Genomic DNA, 26,037 nt, shown 5'->3' with positions numbered 1-26,037 from the left:
TCTTGAGATTTTTATGACATACACTGAACACACAAGTTGAGATTATCCAAGTTTGATTTTATTTTAAATTGTTTCTTAAATATATTTATTGTACAGTTACAATAATGCAGTATAAAAAGCAAACAGTTCGTACAGGGTTGTTTCAATCAGCGTAGTGGGAAACGTAAGTACCTCCACAATCGAGACACTAGAGGGCAGTAGGTTTGCTTTTTGGCAACATCTCATCCTGCAGGAGGATTTCTAGCTTTTCTTGGGGACACATCAGTTTAAAATCTTTTTTACAAATTGTAAAGTTTAAAACTTAACACCGGTTTCAAAAAAATAGAAGCTGCCATTTCTAGCTTATTGAGTGGGACCTGATCAGTCATATTTAATGGAACAGGATGTAATGTGCTGTTATACAGTCAAGATTGAACCACATGCACATATAAAGGCTTGTCAAGGGACACAAGTACATCAAAACCAGAGTTTCATGTATCATACTGTCTATTATGAAGGAGCCCTTGTGCAGTAGTGAAAAATGACCATTTGTTGGACAAAGATTTTAGCTGGTGAGGACGGATGTCAAGAGTGACCTTTCTGTAAACAGATGAACCACACTGTGGGGTTGTAGAAGTTAACCTGCTAAATTGTGGGAAGGGAATAAGTAAAAGTGGATAAGTCAAGGTATTACCTGCCTCAATTTTTTGGGTGTAGGTTGATTTTAAGAACAGGCAGGATAAATCTCTAATTCAGGGATCGAGATTTTCAGCATTTTTCCCCAGATATGGAGAAAGCTGAATTTCTTGAGCCACATTAAGTTTCCAAAATTGATCTAAACTCTGATCATCTATAGTGCTGGTACACTGCAAACATAGCGAGGCCACACATCTAGCAAAGATCGAACCGAGTGAAAGCCGAAAACCGTGAATGCAATCATATTTTTGCAGTTTTTCTGCAATCTATTTTGGTGTTTTGTGTCCCTGTCATCCACATGCCTTCAGTCATTAAACTGAAGTCTTTAAATGTCTTCCAGAAATCTGCAGTCTTTCCTTTGTTGCTTTTTTTCCCCTCTGTGCATGAAACAAATATTTCATTTTGATCTGAGTCACAAACAGTGACCAATAGGCTATTTGTACTTCCACAAACATGCTTTTCTGATGCTATATACACCCCCAGATGCTCAGAAAGGGATTTTTTAAACAGGTATTGCGTTTTAATACAGTAAACACTGCAATACTAATAAAAAAAAAGCCTGTCTGCCCTGAATGAACTCATCTGTGGTTCTTTTGACCTGTGACATACTGTACCAGAGCAGACATATTGCTTTTTCTTTGTTCACATGTTTCTCTTTTATCTGTTGTTTGATGCTCAGACATGAACAGCAGCTACAGTACATTCTACTACCATAAGCTTTTTGAGGTTCAAATAGAGTAGCCACCTAATTAGAAACATCAGCACCTTTAAATTATACAATCTCACATTTTTAAAAATTTGTTCATTTTACAACATCACATATTTACAATGATCTTAAAACACAGGAGTAGAAAATGGGAACGTAAATCCATGACACAGTTATAAATAAGAAAATGTAAACAACACAAAAGGAAAATGTAAACATTGATTTTTGATGTTTGAGCTCACTGTAAAACAACAATAATTTAGTCAGTGCATAAAGTTTTGAGAGAAAATGCAATATGACACGATGATCATGAGGAAAATCAGTAGGTTTCATAGATTAAGTGCAAGCAGCAACATCAGTGGCTGTCCCAGCAATGTTGACAACCAAAACTTTAAAATATAATAGAAGCCCTGATACGATTTTATAATCATTTCCTCATATGACACCATTTGAAATAACATGACACATTTTCATGACGGTGAGAAAAATACAAATTGACACGGAAGAGACGTTGACAGACTGTCGATGGCCTCTTTGACTGAGGTGTCTGTCGCTGAGCTGTCATTTGAAATGTTCTTGCAAAGCTGATCTCGGGCCAGTGTTTAGAGAGAGAGCTGCTCCGTCAGCTCTATTAGTGCCGCAATTCAGTTTCACATCACTGTGATGCATTTATCGGAAAAGGAACGGGATTTTATGGAGGTTTGTTTCTGGGATATTTTTTGAGAACACTCACCAAGTTTGGTGTTTCTGCTTGTGAGTAAGGACACAGGCCTTCATTTCTTGCCTCTCTGCAATGTCCCTGATCATGACTCTGTGTGTTCAAAGTTCTGTAAGATTAGAAGAGGCATTCGTAGGCTGGATTTGCGGGTGTTTGAGTGGGCTGAGGTGTAACCAGTTTTTCACCAATTGCTTGGCGGTTGGCTGGGTTCTGCACTGCCTGAATGGTCCAGCTCTGCACTGTCACAGTCCGAATCATCATACAGGCCCTGGTTTGGAGGAAAAACATGAATCATCTGAGTTAGGAACAGAATATTAACGACAAAAACAGATTCTTAGCTTTATCTGCATGCCGCTATATATATCACTCTGTATCATGTTTTCTCCTTGCCTCATAATTATGGTCATTACTGGCGAGCTGGGTCTTGACTTGTCGAAGAATAGCTTCCTTCTCGGACAACCCATCAGAGCCCAGCTGGGTTGGGTCAGATGGGTCAGCGGGAATCTCCGAGCCCTGAGACAGCAGGTCGTCGCTCTTGTCGTCCAGACGCTCATCTGTGTTGGTGCTGACCACGTCTGGCGTGCCGCTGTGGGAGTGGTCTGTGGTGTTTCCCTCCTCACCGTCTGAGACCGACAAGTTCTCTGAGCTGAAGGTGGACAGGGACTGGCACTTGGTCATGCTGACGGGACGCCTAAGTGGGAATACAATAGGAAAGAGTACATATGAATGCTAATATACTGTGTTAAAGGCCCTGCACACCCACACAGACCTTCTGCTTAGATCTAAATAAGTTAAAACATCTGTGTAGATGTATCAGAAGATAAAAATGTGAACTGTTTTGTATAGATCTGCAGATGAATACATTTACTAATCGTAGTTAACTCTTACCGTCTCCTTGGCAACTCCACTTCACTGTCCACTTCTCCCTCCTCTTCCTCTGATGACACTCCACGTCTCTGCAGGGAAAATTGACAGTACGTTGGAAACCACAGTTTTCCCCATTTTCAACGCACACTAATTACACTTATTCCTGCCAAGATGATCCATCCGGTAAGAAAGATCCTGATGACACCCTTGGTACCAATTTCAGAAAAGCCAAAGTGATGGAGGTTTTGTGAAGAATCATAAATGTCATTTGCTACTTTTGCTTCGTGTTATCACATCTAACACGCCTTACCCTAAAGAAGTGATGGCGGTTATATTCAGAAAATTAGACCCTGAAGTATTTTGACTACTGACACTGTCAATTATTACAGCAAGACAATTAATTCATCACAGCATGGCACCATTTCTCTCTCTGACACCTCTACAGTTGCTGCTTTGTACAGCAGGTTGTGTCGAGACAGAGTGATAAAGGCAGGGAAATGTTTTGTGTGTTGCTAAAGTGACAAGAAATTAAATCGGAATGATTTGATTTCCCCAATGTCTCTCACTGCTAATTAATCTTTGCTCCCTGAAAAGACAGAAGTCCAAACCATTTTGTGAAACTGGGCCACATTCAGAAAACGCTGTTAAAGTCTCACCTGACTGCGCGTGACTGCTGCCCTGTAGAGCAGTGCTGCAGGTGTGAGGCGTTGACTTCTGGGTGAGCGTGTGATCACCGTCCCCTCCTCCTTCTCCTCGCCCTCATGGGAAACACGGGGGTTTCCCAGCACAGACGCCCTCCCCGCAGCTGCTCCCCTGCCACACGGCGAGTCAGGACTACTGGAGAACGGTATAGAAGCTGCATCCTCGCTGGGCGTGTCACTGCGTGGAGGTGTTTCTGCCAGATCATCGGCCCCCACACCCACTTCTGGCCCCTCATCTGCCCCTCCAGTCCTTCTACTCTCCCCCAGCCCAGCTGAGGCGCTCTGGCTGCCCGCTCTGTCCAGCCCTGGTCTGACCTGCCCCTTCCTCCGGCCCTCAGCTTCCAAAGTGGTTGAGATAAGATCCGGGCTCGAGGAGTACATCTTCTTGAGCAGCAGATCATGCTGCAGGCCCCTGAGGGCTGCGCTGGGGTCTAGATGCTGCTTACTGTTAGGAACAGATGTGGTGGAGTTGACTATCGCTAAGGAAGAGGAGAGAGTGGCTTTCAGCTGAGCCAAGTCCCCACTGCTGCCTTTACCGGCCTTCCTGTAGCGGGGTTTTCCTCGGCGTGAGCGGCCGGGGGAGGTAGAGCCCTTGTTGGGGATTGTGACCTGGGTCATGGAAGAGTCCAGTTTGGGGAGGATAACCTCGGATTTTAGCAAGTCCGGCCTAGAAGGGACAGGGGCAGAATTAATAAAAAATAATAAAAAATAAAAATAACACTTCTTCCTTTGACATAGCTTTTTGATTTACATAATATTTGAGATCAACTTGATAAATGCTGTAAATAGACAACGTCTTGCTGTCTCACCTCTTGCTGTGTGAGGGCAGTTTCTGAGGTACGTTGCGTTTCTTCATGAGTTTCTCCATCGAGTTAGAGGAGGCTGACTGTCTGGAGCTGTGGTGTTTGAAGCAGCCCGGATACTTCTTGTCCAGTGACTGCTCTCTCCTGATGTTTTAACACAAAGCAAATAGTCATTTAATGGATGTCAGTGGCTACTTGAAATTAGAAGAGCACTTTTATACATGCAGTGGCCCTGCATGACTGGATGTAATGGCTTTTCCATGCTCTTTTATTACAAAAACACTGCTTAACCAACGCTGATGGGTAAAGCTATTAGTCAAATTACATCCCTAGTTTTCCTTTTGTTACAGCATGATAGATTCTGACTATAGCATGCTGCCCTAACCATTACTGTATTATCTGTGGACTTCAAAGAGGCTTTTCACTCTCAATCCCCGGGTGACCTGGCAGAACCTCAGCGGTTTTGCAAAGAATTGGAAAATTGTCCAAATGTTCAAACCTGCTACTGCTGCTACTACCACAACTGACTTAGAGTTAGTGAATATTTATGAAATATGTGTTTTGTAGTTTATGTTGTTTAATAAACTTAGATTATTTTGTAATTTAATTGTAATTTAACCTTATTTTAGGACCTGTTTTCATTTTGAAACTAAGAACTCTATTTCTGTCAATCACTGTCAAAAGACACATTAAATTCTATCTGATTAAATGTTATATATAACACAATAAAACTTCCAAGCGGGTGTATATCATTTATGTGTACTGTAAATCAATTCGTACTTGTGCAGTTCTTTCTCTTTGATCTCCAGCTGCAGCATGATGGCATTGAGCTCCATGTAGAGATTGTTGGCTCTCTCCAGTTTCCTCTCGTAGTGCTCTCGGATGTCCAGTGCATGTCTGTGTGGAGGACATTAATACGTTACAACTACAATAATTACACAGGTTCCTCAATAGTTGGTAGTGGCGGAGCTATTTTTCACACGCCATCTATATTTCATGGTGTTCACCCTCTTACCTGAGTTCTTCTCTGCGTCGTTTGATCAGCTCCTCGTCCAGCCTGTGAAGACACGTCCCCTCAGACTTGATCTTCTCAAAGTGGTGCCTCACCTCGTCCCTCCACTCCGCCTGTCAAGACACACAAAACACATCCATCAAGTGTTAATGACCTACCAGTTACCTACTATAACTGAATATTTCATCATTTTGCAGATAAGAATAAAAAGATCTGTCTGTGGTAAAATTTTAACCACCACTACTACTATAATCAGTGTACTTCCATTACTTTTGCCACCACTACCAGTACTACCTCCAGCTTTTATTTTTGTTACTACCACTACAATTAATTATGTTCTATATAAAATCAGTATGATATAGCAGGAAACCAACTAGATACTTGCTTTACCATATATTCAGAATTTAATAATTTGGCAGCTTGTTATTTCCAGCTGTATCTCTTCTAAAATTCAGTGTTTTATTAGATTTGCACACTTGCTGCCATTCCTGTCTTCCACTGAGATAATGAAGTATCCTGTAAGTCAGGTTCATTTGAGTCATAATATCGACGAGAAATTATATTAATGTTGAGAATAAACTTCATTGCACCTTGATCTAGTAAAAAAGCTCTTAATTTACAGAGAGACTGAGGTTCATATGTATCGTTGAAATAAAACCCATTAAGCTGTCAGATGATAATCAATACACACTGAAGATGAACTGACATGACATGAGCACAAAAAGAAATGCAGTGTGGACATTTTCTCATACACTGCGAAGCGTGACAGCTGTTATCTGATACCTGTCATATCAAAGGACAAAGGAAGTCAGACATACGAGTGTGTGCGTGTGCGTGTACCACACGCGTGTGTACGTGTGTGTGTGTGTACGTGTGTATTTTTTGTTTGTGCATGACTGATGCTCTTCTTATTAAGCTAATGGACTCTGTGCGCACTCTTCTATGTCTCCAGTCCTCTCTTTCTCCTCTCCCTTTTGCTCCCTGCTCCCTGCCATTAAAGCAATCAATACACTCCAGCAGCAAATACTTCGTTCTAACGTCACAAGAAAAATCCATTATGGGGCATAGAGGAGAGAAACTGGGGAGGGCTGCAGGAGGGGGTAGGGAGAAATAAAGGATCAAGGATAAGTGGAAAGAGTGAAAGAGGTTTGTATCTTGCATTGTGAGATATAAATGGAGGACGAGGCAGTGGGCTGCTGCGAAAAAAGGAAACGAAATCTCATTCATTTTGTGTGTTTGTGTGCACAAGCGTGTCTCATGATTATACATGCCTGAGTTATAAATGGATCTGTGGTTCTGCATGGCTGAGTAAACACATATCTTCCACACAATTATACTTCTTCTTCTAAGTCTCCTGTCCTTCATCTATTGGGGTTTGCCGTGGTGGTAACATATTTGTCATGGGCCCCCCCATCCCCCATCCTATCAAAGGCATCCTCCCTCTCCATCACACAGACTTTCTCCCTCAAGCTTTGATATGATGAAGGTCAAAAAAGGGTCTCTCTTTGACCACAAATAAGCACTCACATGTGACAAGGAACAAAGGACCAAGGAACCAACAATAATATGTTGTGATTGAAAGCACAGGTATTATTAGTGGGCTCCCGAGAGGCCTCAGTGCAGCTGCACACTCTACGCACTGCCAGTACTTACTGCAGCAGACTGGAAACAAATGGCAGTGGGTTGACAGCAAAATGACTATTAGAGATACCGTCTGCTGTTAACAGAAGGTTTTCTATTTAGAGACAGACAGGGCTCATACATGCCTCATATGACGTCTATTGTGTCTATGTGTTTATTTGATAAGGGAGACAATTTTGTCTTAATTACACATCTTCAGTGCCTGAGCAAGATGATAAATAAAATGCTGTTTGACTCTGAATTTTCATTTTCGATATCCAAGTAGCCTGAGTTAGAACTGTTGACAGAGATAAAGAAAGCTCACCTGAGACTGAAAGTAAGTTTCTTGTGGAGTCGATAGGATATCTGCTGAGGCAATGTCCAGGTGCAGGAGGATCTGTCGAAAGGAAGGTCTGTTTCTTGGTTTGCAGTTCCTGTGAAAGATGTAAACAAATGCCTTGTCAGAAATACAACAGAGATGGCTGGATGGATGCCTGTCTTCTAAATAATTCTCTCTTTGTAAGATATCTTTTTAGATTTTTTTTCTTTCTTTCTTTCTTTCCCCGGACAACTTTCACTGCCTCAGACTTTTTAAAGCTTCTATCGCCATTAGATTCTCTTTGTGCTGATGCCACAACTTTGTTTTTCTATATCATTCTTCTTCCCTCTATCTCTCTCTCTGCCTCTTCCCCTCCGCTCACCAGCATTGCCTCAGGAGCAGTTTGAAGCTGTCTGGACAGCTATCAGGCACAGGCAGCTGCAGACTGTTGTTGCCCACTCCCCAGATGATAGCAGAAGAGTCCACATCCTTGTAGGGCACCTCTCCTGTTAGCATCTCCCACAGCACGACACCGAATGACCTGCAGAGAGATGTGGCATATTTACTTTCAGACACGTCGATAAAGATGTGAAGTAAAATGATGCAAGGAGGCATGACTGAAATGTTACACTTCTGTGTAAATAAATCCTGAGATTTAGATTACTGCTGCTGTTATATCTGATGGAAAATGTATCATTGTAAAAAGCCTTTGATCTAATGCCTTGTGGGCAGTCTTTGGTAGCTTAAAAGATTAATTTCAAGGTTCAATCAGTTTGATAATATTAAAAGTCAAAATAATTAATATTTTACTAATATTGTTTGTACTAATATTTCTGCATCTGATCAGTTTATATACACCTGAAATAAATCACAGCTCCAAAAAATATAGTAAGTGGTGATAAACGAATCAGATTTCACAAAACATGACACTTTATTTCACTACAGTTCAGCGCTTCATTGATGAGCTCCAGATCTGTTTGGGTGAGGAGCAAGAAAGCAGCACCCATGGGGAAGGTAACTAAGGAAAGTCTGTTGACTCTGTCTGTTGGTGACTCTCTGGGTTTCCATAGTGACAATGTACAGTATCCAAGGTGCCAGTAGCATCACATGCAGCATTAACGGTGTGTGTGTGTGAGAGATGTCATGTTTATATGTGTATTTTTAGAATCGCTGCATCTCATCTTGTTCACGATTTGTGTTATAAATGCGCAAGAAAAGATGATTGATTTCAAGCCAATGCATGAAACCACCAGGTTAAATATTAGCTGTTAATTAGATGGATTACATTTATGTTGATAACATCCAGTAATATTATAATTATGATAATGATCTGGTTAGGTAGTTTTATCCACAGACCCAGGAGCTATATAACCAAGTGCAGTATATTCTCCCTGCGTTCAAATTATTTGACATAATGCAACGCAGCATTATAATGAATTTTGTTAGCCTATGTCCTGCAGTAAGTAAAATTTTCTTATACTGATACAACATTATTTCTATGTAATGATTTTTTAAATTTATATATTGTAAGGTTTGAACCTGTAGCCTTTTATTGTTTTTAGCTTAGTGATTAACAGTATTTTTTTTAATTTCCTCTCCTATTAATTGTGTCTATTTGTTAAACTCTGAGATGAGCTGCTTCAGTGCAGTTGTAGTTGAATTGAATTGAGTTAAAGTGAACATGAAAGGTTATATTTTCTTTAATTAAATCTCCTTAATGCTATTTTAGCATAGCCCTTATACACAGATCTGAAGCTGTCATCGCAAATCCAATACATAGGGGATAATACTTCAACACAAGCTCTTCCTCTCTGACTCACTCTTCCTGTGGTATGGACTAATACATAATTTACATACATTTAAACAAAACTGTATACAGTATACACCCATCCTTTGCTTTCTTTCCACATCAAAAGCTTTTTAATCCTATTTTCACTTCTCTGCTAATGCACTGCTGGCACTGGGCCAAACCATCCGCAGGCTCAGAAGGTTATTCCAGCCTCTCCTGAGCACTGCAGCATCTGGCAAATCAATTATTAAATTAGCCAGCGTTCCTTTCAGGACAGAGAGGAAGAGTGATGGAGGGATGTAGGATGGGAGAGAGAGAGAGATAGAAGGGGTGGGGGTGTACTAGGGGAGATCAGGGTTTAACACAGGGCAACCCATCAGATATGGCCGAGGCCCTATAGAATTTCATGTAATGAGATATTGTACATAATATTGAATAGATTTTCTGGAAACAGGATCCTGCGCTCTATACTGTAGTAGGCTGTAGCTAATGAGATTCTATGACAGATAAGACAAACCATAAGGGAAAATTGCAGAGGTTCTCCAAAGCAGAGGGACAGTGTAAAAGGTTTATGACACCTACCAAATGTCCACCTTCTCCGAGACGGGTTCGTTACGTATGACCTCAGGAGCCATCCAGGCCACTGTACCAGCAAAGGACATCTTGGTGCTCTTGTCACTGAGCTCTTTGGATGTGCCGAAATCAGAAATCTTCACAGAGTCATCGTAGGTGATCAGCATGCTGCAATGAAACATTAAATGTTTAAAGATTATATTTATGTGTTTGAGTAAAACCAAGTTAAAACTTGCATTTCATGAATTTATACAAATCGGGTGTTGTCGAAACCTAAGTTAAGGATTTTCAGAGTGAGAAACTTGTCTCCACTGCAGACCACAAGATAAATCTGAGTGTGTGGGAGATGATTAAGTGGATAGGAAAGGAAAATATATACAGTATATTTGTCTTAAATAAAATTATGTTTAAATTGTTGGACAATTTGTCTCTTCTGGTCTTTAAAACATATTCAAATGAGGTGGGGTTATATGTGGACACATTGTTCTGTGAACACAGAAAATAGTTATTATTACTCCAATTTTTATCAAAGTCTGAGATATCACCTCAGGTACATTTGACAGATTAGAGAAGGAACACAAACCTTCATCCTCACCTGCATCACATGAAGCACAATAAGTTCTAATACTATAGTTTACATTTGAATTACAGAGCTGCAGTCACACAGCTAATGTTCACCAGGTCTACAAAACTCACTTTGGTGACTTGAGGTCTCTGTGGATGATCTTGTGGAGATGAAGATAGTTCATGCCCCCAGCGATGCCCATGGCCCAGTCCATGAGGAGCGATGGATGGATCTTCCTCCCTGCTCTCAGCACCTCATACAGCTGTCCCTGGGCACAGTACTCCATGATGATACAGTAACATGGAGCCTGGGTACAAATACCTCTGAAAGAGTAGAGAAGTATATACGGTATGTTATGACAGAACATATTAGAGTGTAACTCTTGTGACATTATAAGCCAGCTGGTCATTTCTACTAACTTGAACGTGATGATGTTGGGGTGCTTGAGCTTGCGCAGGTGCTTGATGTCCGTCTCTTTGATGTTCCGCACTTTCTTTACAGCCACTTCCTGTCCGTGCAGTTTTCCTAGAAAGACGGCGCCTTGGGCTCCGCTGCCCACCCACTGCAGGTCAGATATCTCCTCGAATGGGACTTCCCACGCCTCTGAGGTTGGGGAAAAACATGAAGGTGATGTAGTTGGTGAGTTTATCGGCGTCATAACATGTCAACACAATGGACATTTGTCATTTTAACCTCTACTGATTACAAGTAAACTCATATAGGCCGACTTAAGTGCAGCTGATGTTTCATAATATGACCAACCTCTGGCTGTTATGAAGGACCACATCTTTCATGAATGATAGAAATATGTTCTTTATTTCATTTGAGTCAACAATTTATCTGAATTTACTTTTACTTTCCTTTTTTGATGTTGTGATGATTCAGTTTGCTTTATTACAGACATTTCACCGCTTGTCTAGTTACACGATTGACTTATTTTGATGTCAGTCTCTTAATACTTTAAAAGACGAGTTTGACATTTGAGGAAATTAGATTAGAAGATTGATACCACTTTCATGTCTTTCCCTTTCGATATGAAGCTACGACTGGCGGCTGGTTAGCTTAGCTTAGCATAAAGACTGGAAACAGAGGGAAACAGCTAGCACGACTTTGTCCGGAGGTAACAGAACCCATCTACTAGTCCCTCTAAAACTCACTGAATAACATCTCATATCTTAATGGTTTTGTCTGCACAAAAGTGTATAAATTACACCCCGCCATTTGGCGCACTAACTTCCTCAATCCTTCGCTGGTTGCCTGGCAACTTCAAAAAGCACACCAGCACATAACCCTCCGATAACCCACAATATGTCTTTTTTTTTACACTTTTACACATAATAGAAATAATGTCAACTACTGAGCATTGGGGGTGATGAATTGTGTTACTGTTAGGTTAACTGTTCAAGCTAAGCTAAGCTGCTGATCGCTTTGTATTTTCTGTACAGACATGTATGATCTAAGTCTGAGCAAGAAAGTTATTAAGCTTATTTGACCAAATGTCGAACTATGTTATGCTGATAAACTGAAAACAAAACAAGCTCATTTCATGTGTAGTTGTTGTGTACATTTAAACACTACATTAAAAGTTAAAACTAGTAAAATAAAAAGATAGAAAAAGTCACTTCATACCAAAAGGTCTGTATGTAAACCTAACCCTAGTAGCAGGGAGTACAGCATCACACCAAGCTGTTTTGCTGTGATAGACTTGTAACAGTAAAACCTGTTGTAAGCCCTGAGCTCTTACACTTAAACGTAGAGCCCAAGCTGATATCTTGTTCTGCAGTTGAACCTCACCTTAACCTAAGACTCAGCGTGTGCAAGCAGACAGAAAGAGCGCTCTAATCTTCTGTGGGTAATTCTCCCTCAGCCTCCTAAATCCTTCTTAGTGCCATTGTGGGGCTGACGCGAAACAGGGGGTTCAACGCTCAGGAGAGGGCCGGAAGAGGGAGGGGATTTGAGTGCCTAAATGTGGCTGTATGGTGAATAGGGAGGTGGAGGGGTAGTGATGGTAGAGGTGGTGGTCGCTCTGCGTGTGTGTGTAAAGAGAAATGAAGGGAGGGGAATTCCCCACGGGTCGGAGGGGGGTCCATGTGGCTGAAGACAGACTGTTAATACAGAGAAAATATACAGCCTGCTCTGCTGCTGTTCTTAACCCAAGAAAAGAAGATTCAGACACATTTATCATATTAATAAGGGTCATATGAATGATTAATGCTCTCCTGTGATTCGGGGCCACTAATGTGCCCCACAAATGTCCCAAAGTAAAGACATAAGGCCACATCTGATACACCAAAATAACCCCAGGTCTTTTTTGTTTAATCTAAAAAATTTCCGGAAATTTCAAACATCACCAGGCACCCGACAGTCCTTCACAATCAATAAAGGACAGATGATGCTCCTGCTTGCTATTGTGCAGCATTGTGCCTTCCAATCAAAGCTTAAGAATAGAGTATTGTGATATGGCAGGCAGGCATTCAGTAGCAATACCCCTATTTATTTCACTTTTATAATATCCGTTTTGCTCTCGTCAGTGTGTGTGACTCCCCGTGATGCTGCACAGAGGAGGGGAGCAATGAGGTGCAGATGGGCTGGGAGTGATAACAGCACAGGATGAAAAGGAGAGGAAAGGAGACAATGAGACATGGAAGGAGGAGGGGAGTGGAGGAGAGATGTGGAAGTCAAACGGGTGATAAAATATCAGAAGGCTATAAAGACAAGGAGACATATAAATTTGCCATCTTCAAGCCCGATGTGTGATACTGTGTTTATTTTATCAGATTTTTTGGCATCTTATCTGACTTTATGTGTTCTTGTCAGTGCTACATAGTAAGTGTTTCTATTTGAAGGATGTGTTTATGTGTGCGTGCAGTCATCCCTGGGCGCATGCTCATGTATATATGTGTGTGTGTGTGTGTGTGCGCGCGTGTCAGATTTGCGTTAATAGAGATGAGAGGCACAGGGTCAGAGCGTGGCCATGCATAATTCATGAAGCAGATTTGGCAGAGGAGTCCCGGGGGACCTCTGCGCTATTGTAGTGGCTGCAGACATAAACAACACAGCGTCACAGGGAGCTAGTTTCATTGGGGGGGTGGTGATAGTGGGCGGAAGGTGGGGTAGGCACAAGCAGGCAAAAGTATGGGGAGTGGGGGAAAATAAGCCCTTTGCAGCTTTAATAGAGTCTCTCTCTCCCTGGCTGCAGCTCTTTCACGTCAAGGATAGTGTTTGTTTACAACATGGCCTTTGTGGAAGTCATTTTTCTACCAACTGTTCAATGTAATTAAACAGTTGGGAAAAGATAATTTAATTAGCATATCAAAGATTCAGACTGAAATTAAATGGGGTCTGTTGGTTGCTGTATCCATTAAAAGCAACCGTTGGTGCCAGTGAGTGTAGATGTTTTTATGTGTTTCCACTTAAATGGATTTGACTGCTAGACTTACCGTCCAGGTTGTGTTTGTGCTCTGTGGAGTAAGCTTTGCCAATCATAGTCCAGACAGGCCGCAGACACCCAAACAACCCCTCCAGAAACCCTCCTCCGGTAGACTGGCACTGTAGCCTGGCGTCATCTGCCTGGCTCCTGACCGCATTGGTGTCCAGCTCCTGCCCCTCACCCTCCGTCCTTCCAGGACTCCCATCATGCTCATGGAGCTTCAGGACACTGTTGGCAAAGTGCTCCTGTTGTTCGTCCCCCGGTGTCTGGTTGTGCCCAGGAGTCTGCCCTTCACCTCCTCCACCCCCTGGCTCGACAGCACCTCCAGTGTCTATGGAGAGGACGTTGCGAAGGACGCACTGGGTAGGGGTCAGGTCCATTTCTGGGGTGCAGGGTGTTTCAGCATCGAGGCGGCGAAAGGATGGAGGATCGGAGAGGGGTGTGTTGAAGCCGGAGAGAGAAGGAGAGGGGGCACGAGGTTCATGAATAAGCGCCATGAGGACCTCTGGTCATCAGAACAACTAGAGAACTGGGAGCCTAAAGGGAAAGGAAGAGAGAAGGAAGATATTATAAATGAAATCAAAGTTACAGTCATTATTTTACTCTTTTAGGCCTATTTAGCTGAATATTGTGTTTGTAGGAGTGTCACCTCCAGAAGATGATTATTAAGATGATTATTTAGGGCTCCTATGAGTCGAACTGTAACCTATAGCCATTAAGTTATCAGAAGTGGCAAACAAACTCATTGGAGTCACTGCTCCGTACCCCAAAAAGCAGATCTGAGCCACGCAGTTCAGAAGTTTCTGCAAATAGAGGCAGGCAAGAAGGCACATCCCCTTGAGCCGTGATAAATATCAAAGAAAATGCACATTCATAGTTTCTTTGCTCGTCTAGTTTATGTCAATTGGTTTGTTGTATCTCCCAGGAAGCATTTCTATAAAGAGGGTCTTGTGCAGTCTCCGGTGAAAGAAACAAGGAAGGAAACTAGGAGTTCATCATCAGCATAGAAGAATAAACTTAATGTTTTTAGCATCCACACAACTCAGAAGTAACAATTTACCGCTTGCTGCACCACTGGTGCAATTTGTAAAATGAAATATAGCTATGGAGTACATGCGTCTACATGTGCCCGCTGATCAGGACAATGACATTATGAGTCATGATGTCTGACCTCTGAAAATATCAAATCAATACTAGAATGTGAAACATGATTCAGGATGTGTGGATAAAGGACAAAAGAGCATCCTGTCTGGAACATAAATCAGAAAATGCCTCGGTTTAGCACTACCTTTGATGAAGTGTGCAGCGAATAATATTAGACCCCCTCTTTGGATAACCTGACAAGCACATATTGGTGCCGCAGCATCATTGTACATCAATTGAGTTGTTTCCTTATATCTTGCATCTTGGTTTAGCATGTTCATGATTAACAAAACCAACGATCTCAGTGGTGCCACAGCTGGTTACTTGCATCCTACCCGAGCAACATCACTGGTGTATTAAAATGGATCAGATCAAATGATGGCTGTATAATAACGAGAGAATTCTGCAAGTCTCCTCAAAGCTTGTCATTTCTCCAAGGACGACAGCGTATACGCGCTCAGCGGAGAATGAAAATGCATTATGTCTTGTCAGAGCCTTTTGAAGTGATTCACTCTTCCTCTGCTACCTCTGTCAAGAATAGAGGTGACAAGGTTTACCTGCTTTGTAAAATAATGATACAAAATCCTTAACAGTACCAACATACTCCTGTTGTTGTTGTACATGGAGACGAGACAAATGTCTTTTCACTCTAAGGTTTTCATGCAGTCATTGTGAGATGAGTGTGACATTTTCTGTCCATCGTGAAGGTCAATTTGAGTCAAATTACTGAGCCTAAATGTAACTACATGCAATTAAGACTATTATATCGGCCACCCTACTGCGACAATTACTCTCACTAAAAGTAATGTGCCTGCTATCTGATGTATGAAGCCAACTGTGTCGTGAAACCACTACCTATTGCTGTTCATAGCCTATCTATAAATAATAAAATAGGAAGATATAAATCATATAGACAGTCCAAAAACAAGACAGGACACAGCCTGGAGGATTCATTAACCAAACCACAACCATAAAGCTCAAAGTCTGGAAAAATCATCCTCATTATAATTTTCTGCGCAAAAAAAGAAACCCAACCACTGAGACACATCTGGTGTCTGAAATCTGGAATAATCACACATCATTCACATCCGACTGATCCTGTCTGCTAATAGACCTGCTGCGGCTCTCACTTTATGCCTTTTGAGGTATCAGCTGCGGGGAGCTGCAGGAGCAGGATACGGTCTGTTACAGGCCAGTGCATTGTGGATGTATCGGAGGGGTTTCTTGTGCGCATCATCGCTTCTCTTCGCACCTCCTGCGGTTAAAAATGCACCACTGACAACACTGAAGTTACACTCAAACATACGATTGTGGTTTATATTTGAATAATGAAGGACCGGATGCGTTATTTAGGGATAAGATCTGCTGCACTATAAAAAACCAACGTCGCCTACCTCAGTGCCGACAGCTGAAGTCCATCGCTGCTGGCTGCAAACGCGTAATCCACTTTATAGATTATGTTTAATTCTAATAACAACCTATTAATTCTTCCTTTCTGGGTTATGTCGGTATAATCAGCATCCACGCTTCTTCTTCTTCTACCGCCTCCTTCTGCTCCTCCTCTCTGCATCCACTGAGGTTTCTCCGCCCTGGATGACTGGAAGTCTGCGTTTTCCTCCTGCGTTGATCCCAGTGAACAGTAAACACAGCTATAGCTACGCTCCCCCGTCAGTTCGCTTGTTTTCCTGCTCCTACACCCCCCTCCTTCTTTTCCATTCTCCTCTGAGGATGCGATCTGCGCACACTCAGGAATTTATACGGCTATCTCACCTATAGTAAACACGACCAGGAGGGAGGGAGGAGAGGAGAGGAGGATGAGGATGGGAGGGAGGCAGTGTTTGGTGTCCGCCTATCGGAGGAGAAATGCGCTGTGACGAGCTGGTCCGGTGAGACACGGGACAACCGCAGGTATAAACGGGTTTATGTGTGCGTGAGGAGGGTGGTCAGCCGGCATGTGAGGTGATCAAAATGATGTCACCTCCAAAGCATGCAGCATTTGACTGATCCGTCCAAACCCTGTTAATGCCCTCTGTATCGAGTGTAATTGGTGTATAATCTGTGAGCGTCTGTCACAGAGGGGACATGAAGGAAGGACGGCGGGTCCGTTTTTTTATTATAATCATCTCCAATCTCTACTGACCCATTTCTCTAAGATAGGGAGAGTGGGACAGCACAGGACCTAAATGGGACTTTCCCCAGGCGTGATTTGTTCCCCACAGCGGCTTCAATTAACCTGAATGAAATAAAATATCGCACCAATTTACACAACTGTCATCCTTCAACACAAATCTAATTTTGTGTGTGTGTTTAAAGACATGAACACAAGACCAGATCCTCATCTTTAAGGGTTCAAGGTTTATAGTTATTATTCAAGGTGTTATTTCTAACACCTGCTATTATTGCCATCACACATGAAATGAAGTTTTTATTATTCTGTCATGCATAAAACTCATGTACACATGGGCCTACAACACCGCAAGGTCATACAAACAAGATTCAGAGTGCTGCTTATAAGGGCTGTCACAATGTCCGATTTCAACCACACAATTATGTTGGCTAAAATAATTCACAATGACGATATTATAACGATATCTAAAGAAAATTTTAAGTCAAATTAATTTTTTATCGTGTGTTTTGTCTCTAATATGGCATCTCAACACAACTGTAACACTGGCAAACAGTATGAAAGTGCATGACCATGTTGTGTAGTGTGGACCATAAAGTAAAGAACGGAAAGAAATGGAAATTATTAAAGAGCCACTGGAACATTTGAACGATATTATTATATCATATCATGTGTCATTTATTTAATATCTACCTCTCTACCGTATACACCCACTATAACTGTATATAACCATATGTACATAAATCTCCAGGTCTGTTACACTCTGTTGTTTTTGTCATTGAAATGACGATAAAACCCACTTGACTTGTTTTAATGACATGATATTTAATTTTTAAATACCATGATATTCATCAGTATCAGTACATTGCAACACCCCTGCTGCCTATACATTTAAAACAAAAGACTAGGCGACAAAAAGTCCAAAAATAAAGAAATCACAATCAGATTTTCAAACGTTTGTCAATTCACTTGACAAAATTCATAAATCACCGACAAATAAAGTACTGTTTACTACAAGAGGTATCTAAATTAATACTAATAAATGATTTCCTCTCATTTTAAATGCTATTAAGATGAAGCTTTCACACTTAAATCATCTCTCTGAATATTTCAGGGTTTTGTTCACATAAAACAGACACCAAATATCCCGGTAAGCCTATACATGCAAAACAAAAGAAAACAGGGCTCCCAAACCACGCAGCTCACACATCCAAGTCAGGGGAATCCTGCATAATGAAGAGATGCTGGTGTAACTCTGCAGGCTAACGGGAAGATCATGAAATCACTTTAAACACTGGAGAATCTTCCAAGAGTCAAACTATTTGGCTGACACAGAGGAAGATGTGAGTATGTGGAACAGCTGGGGTTCCCATGTCTGAGCTGCGTATTTCAGTCTAAATGCTACATGACCCTTTTTGAGTGCTAAATCCAAATCCAGCCCTTATCTCCCAGATTAAACTCGTGTTGGGCTTAAACCCTAACGATGACCTCATCCTGCTGTTTGCAGACGGTGGGGGAAACCCTAACTAGTGCGCAGACAGACCACGTGAGACTGACAAACCTGCACACTACAGTATAATACAAGTACAATGCAAGTATTCAAGGCCTCGCCCTCTCCCTGCAGAGCTTTATGAAATCCTGACGAAAATAAGATCATTGCATTGCCTGAGTTTGATACCTCCAGTGAAAGTACAGTTAGGAGAGATTGATTGCCTCTGTTTTCATTTCTTTTGAGTCATCTTCTGCCTTCTGCTTCCACTCGAAGCCTTGCCAAATAAAATTAAGACTTCTAAGAATAAGATATTCCTTCTGAGTGCTTTGTATTATGTTTCTCCCTCTGGAGTGAAGAAGTTTTTATTTTATAACTTGACATTTTCAGACCCGTGAAGGGGAAACAGAGAGCAGCAGCAAAATAAAACTGGATTTATTATGAAATTAATTAAATGTTTAACTACATTTTTTTTTTTGCATCAAATTCTTACAACCATTTGAACTGTTTCACTTTAGGGGAATTTCTAAAATAATTTTTGACCATGGACTTTAAAGCTTAGGTTTTAATTTTACAATCTAATGAAACATTATCTTCACGTTCCCAAATGAATATTTAAGGGACCCTTGACAAAAATGTGGTTTATAAATGTTTAATCTTGGTTTTTAATATCACATGAAATAGAGATAGTAGGCACAGATCAGCTGCTTTAATCCTTCTTGCTATTTTATGCCATCCATATCTATAATTCCTCTCCCTACTCTGTCTTAAGGCAGTCTGAATGGAGCAGCACAGTCTGTTCTATTTCTATCTTTTTCTTAAAAACTTTCTTCATGATTTATTTATTGGTGCCTGTAGTTGCAGGACGGCTCCTCGTCAGGGATGTTCAGTCCTCTGAGGGTGTGTGTTGCTGCCTCTGATGTCCACCAACACAGCTTCTGCTTCTGTTGTAGCTACTCCAGTAGAAACAAGCACAGAATGAACGCCGCAGGGTATCACTCCTCATCAGATAAAAACTTCAAATCTACAAAGTGACGGCTTTTTTGAAAAATATATGCAAGGGGGACTTCCACTGATGTTCAACTCAGAATGAGCTACGTGTGTTCTCCACGTCATGTTACATACATGCAAAGATCATCTTGGAATTTAAGAGAAAATAAACAAAATGTAAACAATCAGGAATGGAAATCTTTAACCTGACTAATAAAGGAATGACTGCACAATGCTCCACTACAGTCTGATGTAAAATGCTGCATTGTTTGGCAACATGCCTTGTAATCTGTAGGAGGGAATTAACAGAAGCCTGCAGTGGAGGAGAGGAATGTCATGTATGTGCATGTGCGTATGAGTGTACAGTATGCTGTGAAAAGCCTGGTGCCAAGTGGTCACAGATTGTCCGGTTAAGGGGGATGGGGGTAGAGTAGAGGTGTGTGTCTGTCTGTGTGTATGTGTGTGTGTTTGTAGGGATTGAGGGGGAGGGCAGGTTTTTGGCTCTTTAGAGAGCCTATTTATGGATCCTCACCAAGAGCCCCTTGTGTTACTCATTGTCACTTTCACTCACACACTGCTGAATAGGTGGCCAATCATCAAATCCACTCAACTCTGTTCCTAAAGGGAACATGAACAAAAGAAGCAAATATAATTGGCACTCTCCTTCAACATCATATTGACTGAAAACCAACAATAGCAGACATTCTTTTAGATTTCCGATGAAAGGACACAGGTAAGTGTGTGTCTATATTTGTGTGTGCTTCTTTATGACTGTGTCAATATACACAATGGAGAGATCCTTTCCTGTCTGTCAGGGGAAGTTGATATTGGAAAATATTAATCAGGTTGCCACTGCTGTGTGTTTCTTCCATATTGACCGCTGATGGGATTCATTTAGATTGGCGCCAAGTGGCATTGGTGGGCGTGTGGCATTGGGGGTTGGTGGGTGGGGGATTCTCCATTTCAACAAGATGATCTCACCTCCTGTCTGCAGCTCAGGAAGAAGAGTTTTCATTCATAAAGTTCATCCATTCACACATGCGTACAGACACACACACACACACACACACGACTGACATATCTCCCAGCGGGATGCTGAGGAAACTGTTGTGCCAATGAGGCAATATTCAGGTGAGATCACTGCCGGACGCCAAGGTTCCTCTTTCCATTTAAAAACTCTATAAAGGATTAATGTTGCCTCTCATCATTCGACCTTGCCTGCATTACGACAGCGGAAAGAAGATGTAATGATAGAACTTTACTCTGTATCTGCACATTTACAACTAACATTAACTGATTTTCTGGCCAGTTGGGGGCAGTGGAAACAAGCTGTAATACAACACTGACATGTTATTAGTTTTTAAGTTCAGTTGATGAAAACATTTATAGAGAGTCGTGATTCTGGACACCTAATTAATTTGTTTATTTAAGTTAAATATTATTAATTAATTAATTAATTTATTTATTTATTTATTTTTAACTCTTTTTGCCTCTGTTTTGGTCTCCACCAGCTCCAGAGGGAAATATCAAGCTGTTTTAGCTGCTAAATACTCCACTATGTTCAGGCACTAAACAGTAGATAGTGACTAACTGTAACTGTCTAATGTTTGAAGCTGAGTAGGTAGGGTACAGTGTTTTTATTTATTTTATTTCTTACCTCCAGCTGATATACAATTGATACAAACCATGAGAATGAACGTAAGCAGTAAATTTGTGAGCCAGAAAACCAAAACGACGAGCTGAATGCCGTTGTAAAACTCTGTAGCCCTTAAGAGTTGTGGGTTCATCACTACGGGCAAAACTGTTTCACAAACAGTCATGTGCTCAATTGTTATTATAAAATATTAACTACAGTGGTCTTAAACTTTATAGACCACTGTCTTGTTGACAAGATAAGTCCCAGAAAACTGAGAAAGAACCATATTGACTCATTCCAGCGTGTGCTAAAATATGCAAATCCGACATTTAGATCAAGCACTGCTTTGATCTTCCAGGGAGATTAGAGATACATATGATTTCCCTTTGAAACCTCTGAGAGGCGAGAAGGCAGCCAGGCAGCCTGCTGCGGAAAGCCTCTGGCAGCGGCCCGGTCAGGAGAGGGTTAATAACAATAAAGGGGAGGTTGGAGAAGCCTTCCTGAAAGTCACATGGTCTGTGTCGGGAAGGGGAGGGTGGGAGGGTGGAGGAGAGGAGAGGAGAGGAGAGAGGGTGGGCGGAGTCTGGACCGTGTTGCCGTAGAAACAGAATCCTCAGTTGGCCAGTGTGAAGTCAGAGGCGTAATATTAGGCGGTGACTGCAGTTTGATGCTGCTGGTGGTGTGAGGTGGGTGGATGGGTGGGGAAGGAGGGGGAGGCGGGTGACTCACACTGGAGGACGCACTCTGCATTCTAATGGATGGACAGGCATGTGGATGCTCTCTCTCACACACACACACACACACTACAGTACTCCCTCCCTCCCTCTCTCTCTCTCTACACCTTCACTGGCTACACCTCAAACCTTCAATCCACCGTCTCTTTCTTATGTTAGAATCTCCCATTTCTCCCCGCTTTATCTACAGCATGGCTCAGCACTATCCCGCACCACTCTGCTCCAGAACATATAATTAATTCATTATGTCAAGGCAAGATCCATTAGTGTACGTCTTAGGGTGGCTTCACTAGCGTGTGTTGATAAAGGGCATCTATTAGAGGGAACCAACTGCTTAGACAGGCCAGTAAACTATAGCCATGTAATTGGTGACGGTATAATTGCATAGCAAACGTTGCAATTAAAGCGATAATATGTGTAAACCATGCTCAAGATTATCATTGGATTAACTACACTTCCAAAATGCCCTTGAGTGTAGAGGCTCACCAGCTGTTACAGGGGAAGTGTTAATAATTATGCGGACGATTTTTAGGGCTGTTGTTTTGAGGGTCTTTTCTTTTGGCTGCAGGGCGATCAGTTTGTACCTCTTTAGATGTGTTGTGGGGAAATAGTTCATGGTAATTGACTTTTTCTCTCAGGGTATGGGACAAGAAAAGCATAAATACTTTTTTTTAAATGCACATTTGTGAGTCTTTACAATTAAAAAAAAAAAAAAAGAAGAAGAGAGATTTGTGATGCCTCAGGGTTGACGAAGGCTGTTCATTAAAACAACCAGATCACTGGAGGGTGAGAATGAGAAAATGTATAAAATTAAACTGAATTAAACTTTTTATGGATTCTGTTAATTTATGCAACTTCATGCAACATCTGTTGTTTCCTCTAGTGTTGTGATATGAAATACAGTTCCAATGCAAGTGGGGAAGTAACACAGGATTTCATTTCATAGTCATGAATTATTAATGTCACAATGTAAAGGTCATTTACTTCATCAAAAGTCTATATTTTTTTACTTCAGGGGAGACTTGGTTATGCAAATTGATTGATCATTAATAACAATAAAAAGATAAGATTTGTCTAATTTGTGTAATCATTAGCATAATTACTTTCCAGTTTTAGCATGTGTGATAAAGCTTTGAACATTATTTAAATATATATATATACGTCGTATTTTTGTTTTACACTTTACTATTTGACATCCACAGCCAAGACAATATACTCTCTGCTGTTTACAGTAGTCTCTGCAGTGTTATAACACAGGAGGATGTGACGTACACTCGCCCTATAGCAAATAATTGACGTTTTGATTGAATGCTTCTTTGCGCTTCCTTTTAAGGAAAGCCAGGGCAGGTTCATTTCCCATCATTGCTGCGTGTAAAACTGGAAGCAGCAGGGAAAAATCACAGGCAGTGTGACGTTTTCTCGGTCACCACCCACAACTGTATCTCATGCTTTGGGACGAACCAATGGGAGGCAGGCTGGCTGTTTAGTACAGTGCTGGCTGGTCAGCGATGCAGAAGGCTGGCTGATGAACATCATCTTCAGGCTTGTTTATTTCAGTTTGACTGTGACCATGACTCACTCGATTTTTGGGAAAAAGGGGTAGCTTTAGTACCCTTGAGGCAAAAACAAAGAAACTGGATATCATGTTTTTGTTTTAGGTTGTCTGTCAGTTTCAGAAGTTAAGGCTTTGACTTGTGAACAGTTAAACCAAAAGGGGATTTTTCTATCATAAACCCTGAAGACACCACAGAGATTACTATATTTCATAACGGAATAACAACAAAACAAAAAAATAGAGAAAAGTATATACTGTAACTTAAAACAGAGGTTTTCAAAGTGGGAAATTAAAATTATTACATTAATTATCAACAGAAGATCACATAGAAGCCTAAATGTGTATGCTTTGATTCAAGAGACAGAACCCCCTCTCTTCTTTTATTTGGTGGTGGGCAAGCATGGAATTAGGACTGCAATTAATGATGATTTTCATCAATGATTAATGATGAAAATTATTATTTCTAACTTATTGGTTTGTTCTTTCAAGTTTAAGTTTGCACATATCAATTTGTATTTGTTCTACGTAGGTATTTGATTTATGTATTTGGTGAAGTTTGTTGTTATGTCCAACAGCAATATTTGTTTATCTTGGCTCTATTGTTAAGCATCTATAGGATCAAAGAATAATCAATATCCCATAGAAATGAGCCAAATTAAGTAAATATACTCACTAGCTAACTACAATTAAATTATCTATATCAGTTTAAATACATGTTGTTATTAGAGTCAGATATCAAAGAGTCAGAGTCAAAGAATATTTTACCTTTGTTTAAGTTATTTATGTTCTACCTCATTCATGCCGGGTGCCATTGTTCCAGTGTAATTCTTTTATATTTTGTTTGTACCACACAATCTCTGGTCTGAATCCTTTTTTTCATCTCTTTGTGAGTCTGTTGTAATAGGCAGCTCTAGACGTCCAATAATATTCTGTCAACACACATAACTTGTTAAAGATGAGATGATCTTTTCCTCATTTGCATAATATATTCAGAATAATAAGAGGCAGTGCCATTGTTTCCAAAATCTGCATTCTGGAGGAATACCAGTCACCAATTATACAGAGTTATGCTAATTACCCACTTGACTGGATCACATATTACCTATATTAAGAATGATTAAGTGGAGAGGCCAATTATAATTTGTTACAAAACTGTGATGGAAGTGATGACATGTTTAGAATAAGAGGATGTAAAATAAAAAAAGACTATTGTTGCCTCAGAAACAAGGAGCCAACATAAAAGGAACATCCAGTTTAGGCTGTTTCAATGCAGCCGCTGTCCATGGTGCTGATCAAGGGCTTCAAGGCCCCAAATACAAATGAACAAAGTATCAAATCTACCGGTTTATCCTGTGAGTATGAATGGGAATAAGAAGATACTGAAAATGGAGGGAAATTGGAATACGCTGTTTGATTTTAGGTGTTGTTTAGTACGTTTTTGATCTTTGAATTATTCCGAAACTAATGAAAACTGTATTTTTATTGACCTAAATGACCATTATCTCAAATTATTTCACGATTTACATAGTAATTCTATAGTTTTTTCCAGAGAGTGAAACTGTAACTTAAACAACTTTAAACAGAATTGCCAAAAGAAAAGAAAAGAAAAGAAAAGAAAGACAGACTTTTTAAAACCACATACAAGTGATTTGTTTTGAGCGAGTCAAAGGCGAAATGTCGGGTTATTACAACATGGTGATGAACCAGGGGCGTCTTTGTCAAGAGAAACCCTACACCCTGCCCTCTCAGGAAAATGGAAACCCTCCCTTAAATCAATGTTTATCGATTTCATTAAGCTGAAATAAAGAGCTGTCAACGTGTCTAGTGAGCTGGTGATATACACCGAGTAACACCGAGCAGCTCTGCAGAGAGGTTGACCTACAGCGCCACCTGGCGTTTGTAAATGTAACCTACATCGCACCAAAATAAATGAACTGAATCGTGTGGACTCTGCATGTCGCGAACGACAGAAATTGCATTTATAAAAAAAAAGATACAATGCAATACAAAATGCAATTTGCGCAAACATTATCAGACTGATGCATTGACACTGAACAGGATGGACAGCATCGGAGGGATGAATGATGCCCTGCAGGAAACAGATCTGCAATCATAATTGTCATAGAAAATCCTACCTTGTGTAAGCACGGTGTTGAATGCAGTGACACGCTGGTCTGTTTGGTTTGCAATAAATAAAGAAGATATCTCCACACGGGGGAAAAAAAAACTGAAAGACGGCGATGCTTCCGTGCAGCTTGACTACTACAGGGATCCCATCTGGCTAATTACCTTGTCAATAATCTTGAAGGTGATACCGCGAGAACGGGAGTTGAGGTTGAGGGCTGACCCTCTTTAGTATTCACACTCCAGTTTCAATGTTGTAGCTCATGCAGTATAATGGCATCGATTTATATGTTTAATGAACACAGAAGAAATAAGAACGGTAGTTTATAAGGAGATGGGAAGACCTGAAATGTCCTGGCTACTATAATCACTTGTATCACTTGTATAATTAACAATACAAAACTAATCCCAAAACTCAAGCCTTGACAAAATCTTTGTGCAAGAGGGACTGATCATAGACCTG

General features: G+C 40.9%; 1 protein-coding gene across 2 annotated transcripts; it reads right to left on the bottom strand.

The window, feature by feature from the left end:
• Window positions 1-944: 944 nt before the first annotated feature.
• LOC104919956 (mitogen-activated protein kinase kinase kinase 12) lies at window positions 945-25,739 on the bottom strand. Of its 2 annotated transcripts, none has more exons than XM_019258837.2 (14): window positions 25,586-25,739; window positions 13,789-14,315; window positions 10,768-10,951; window positions 10,480-10,671; window positions 9,793-9,951; window positions 7,804-7,962; window positions 7,428-7,536; window positions 5,486-5,595; window positions 5,251-5,367; window positions 4,477-4,614; window positions 3,623-4,334; window positions 2,988-3,055; window positions 2,490-2,790; window positions 945-2,367 (listed from the first exon to the last, which is right to left on the bottom strand). In XM_019258837.2, exons 2-14 carry the CDS (start codon window positions 14,273-14,275, stop codon window positions 2,281-2,283), a joined length of 2,823 nt encoding a protein of 940 aa, XP_019114382.2. In that variant the 5' UTR covers window positions 14,276-14,315; window positions 25,586-25,739; the 3' UTR covers window positions 945-2,280. The 2 variants fall into 2 exon arrangements, with proteins under 2 accessions (XP_019114382.2, XP_010730392.3); XM_010732090.3 differs by lacking the exon at window positions 25,586-25,739 and adding an exon at window positions 16,316-16,940.
• Window positions 25,740-26,037: the final 298 nt, after the last annotated feature.

The sequence above is a fragment of the Larimichthys crocea genome, chromosome VI, assembly GCF_000972845.2.
Source record: "Larimichthys crocea isolate SSNF chromosome VI, L_crocea_2.0, whole genome shotgun sequence".
Classification (NCBI taxonomy): domain Eukaryota; kingdom Metazoa; phylum Chordata; class Actinopteri; family Sciaenidae; genus Larimichthys; species Larimichthys crocea.
Note: the sequence above shows the minus strand (reverse complement) of the source record. Positions and strands in the feature narration are given on the sequence as shown.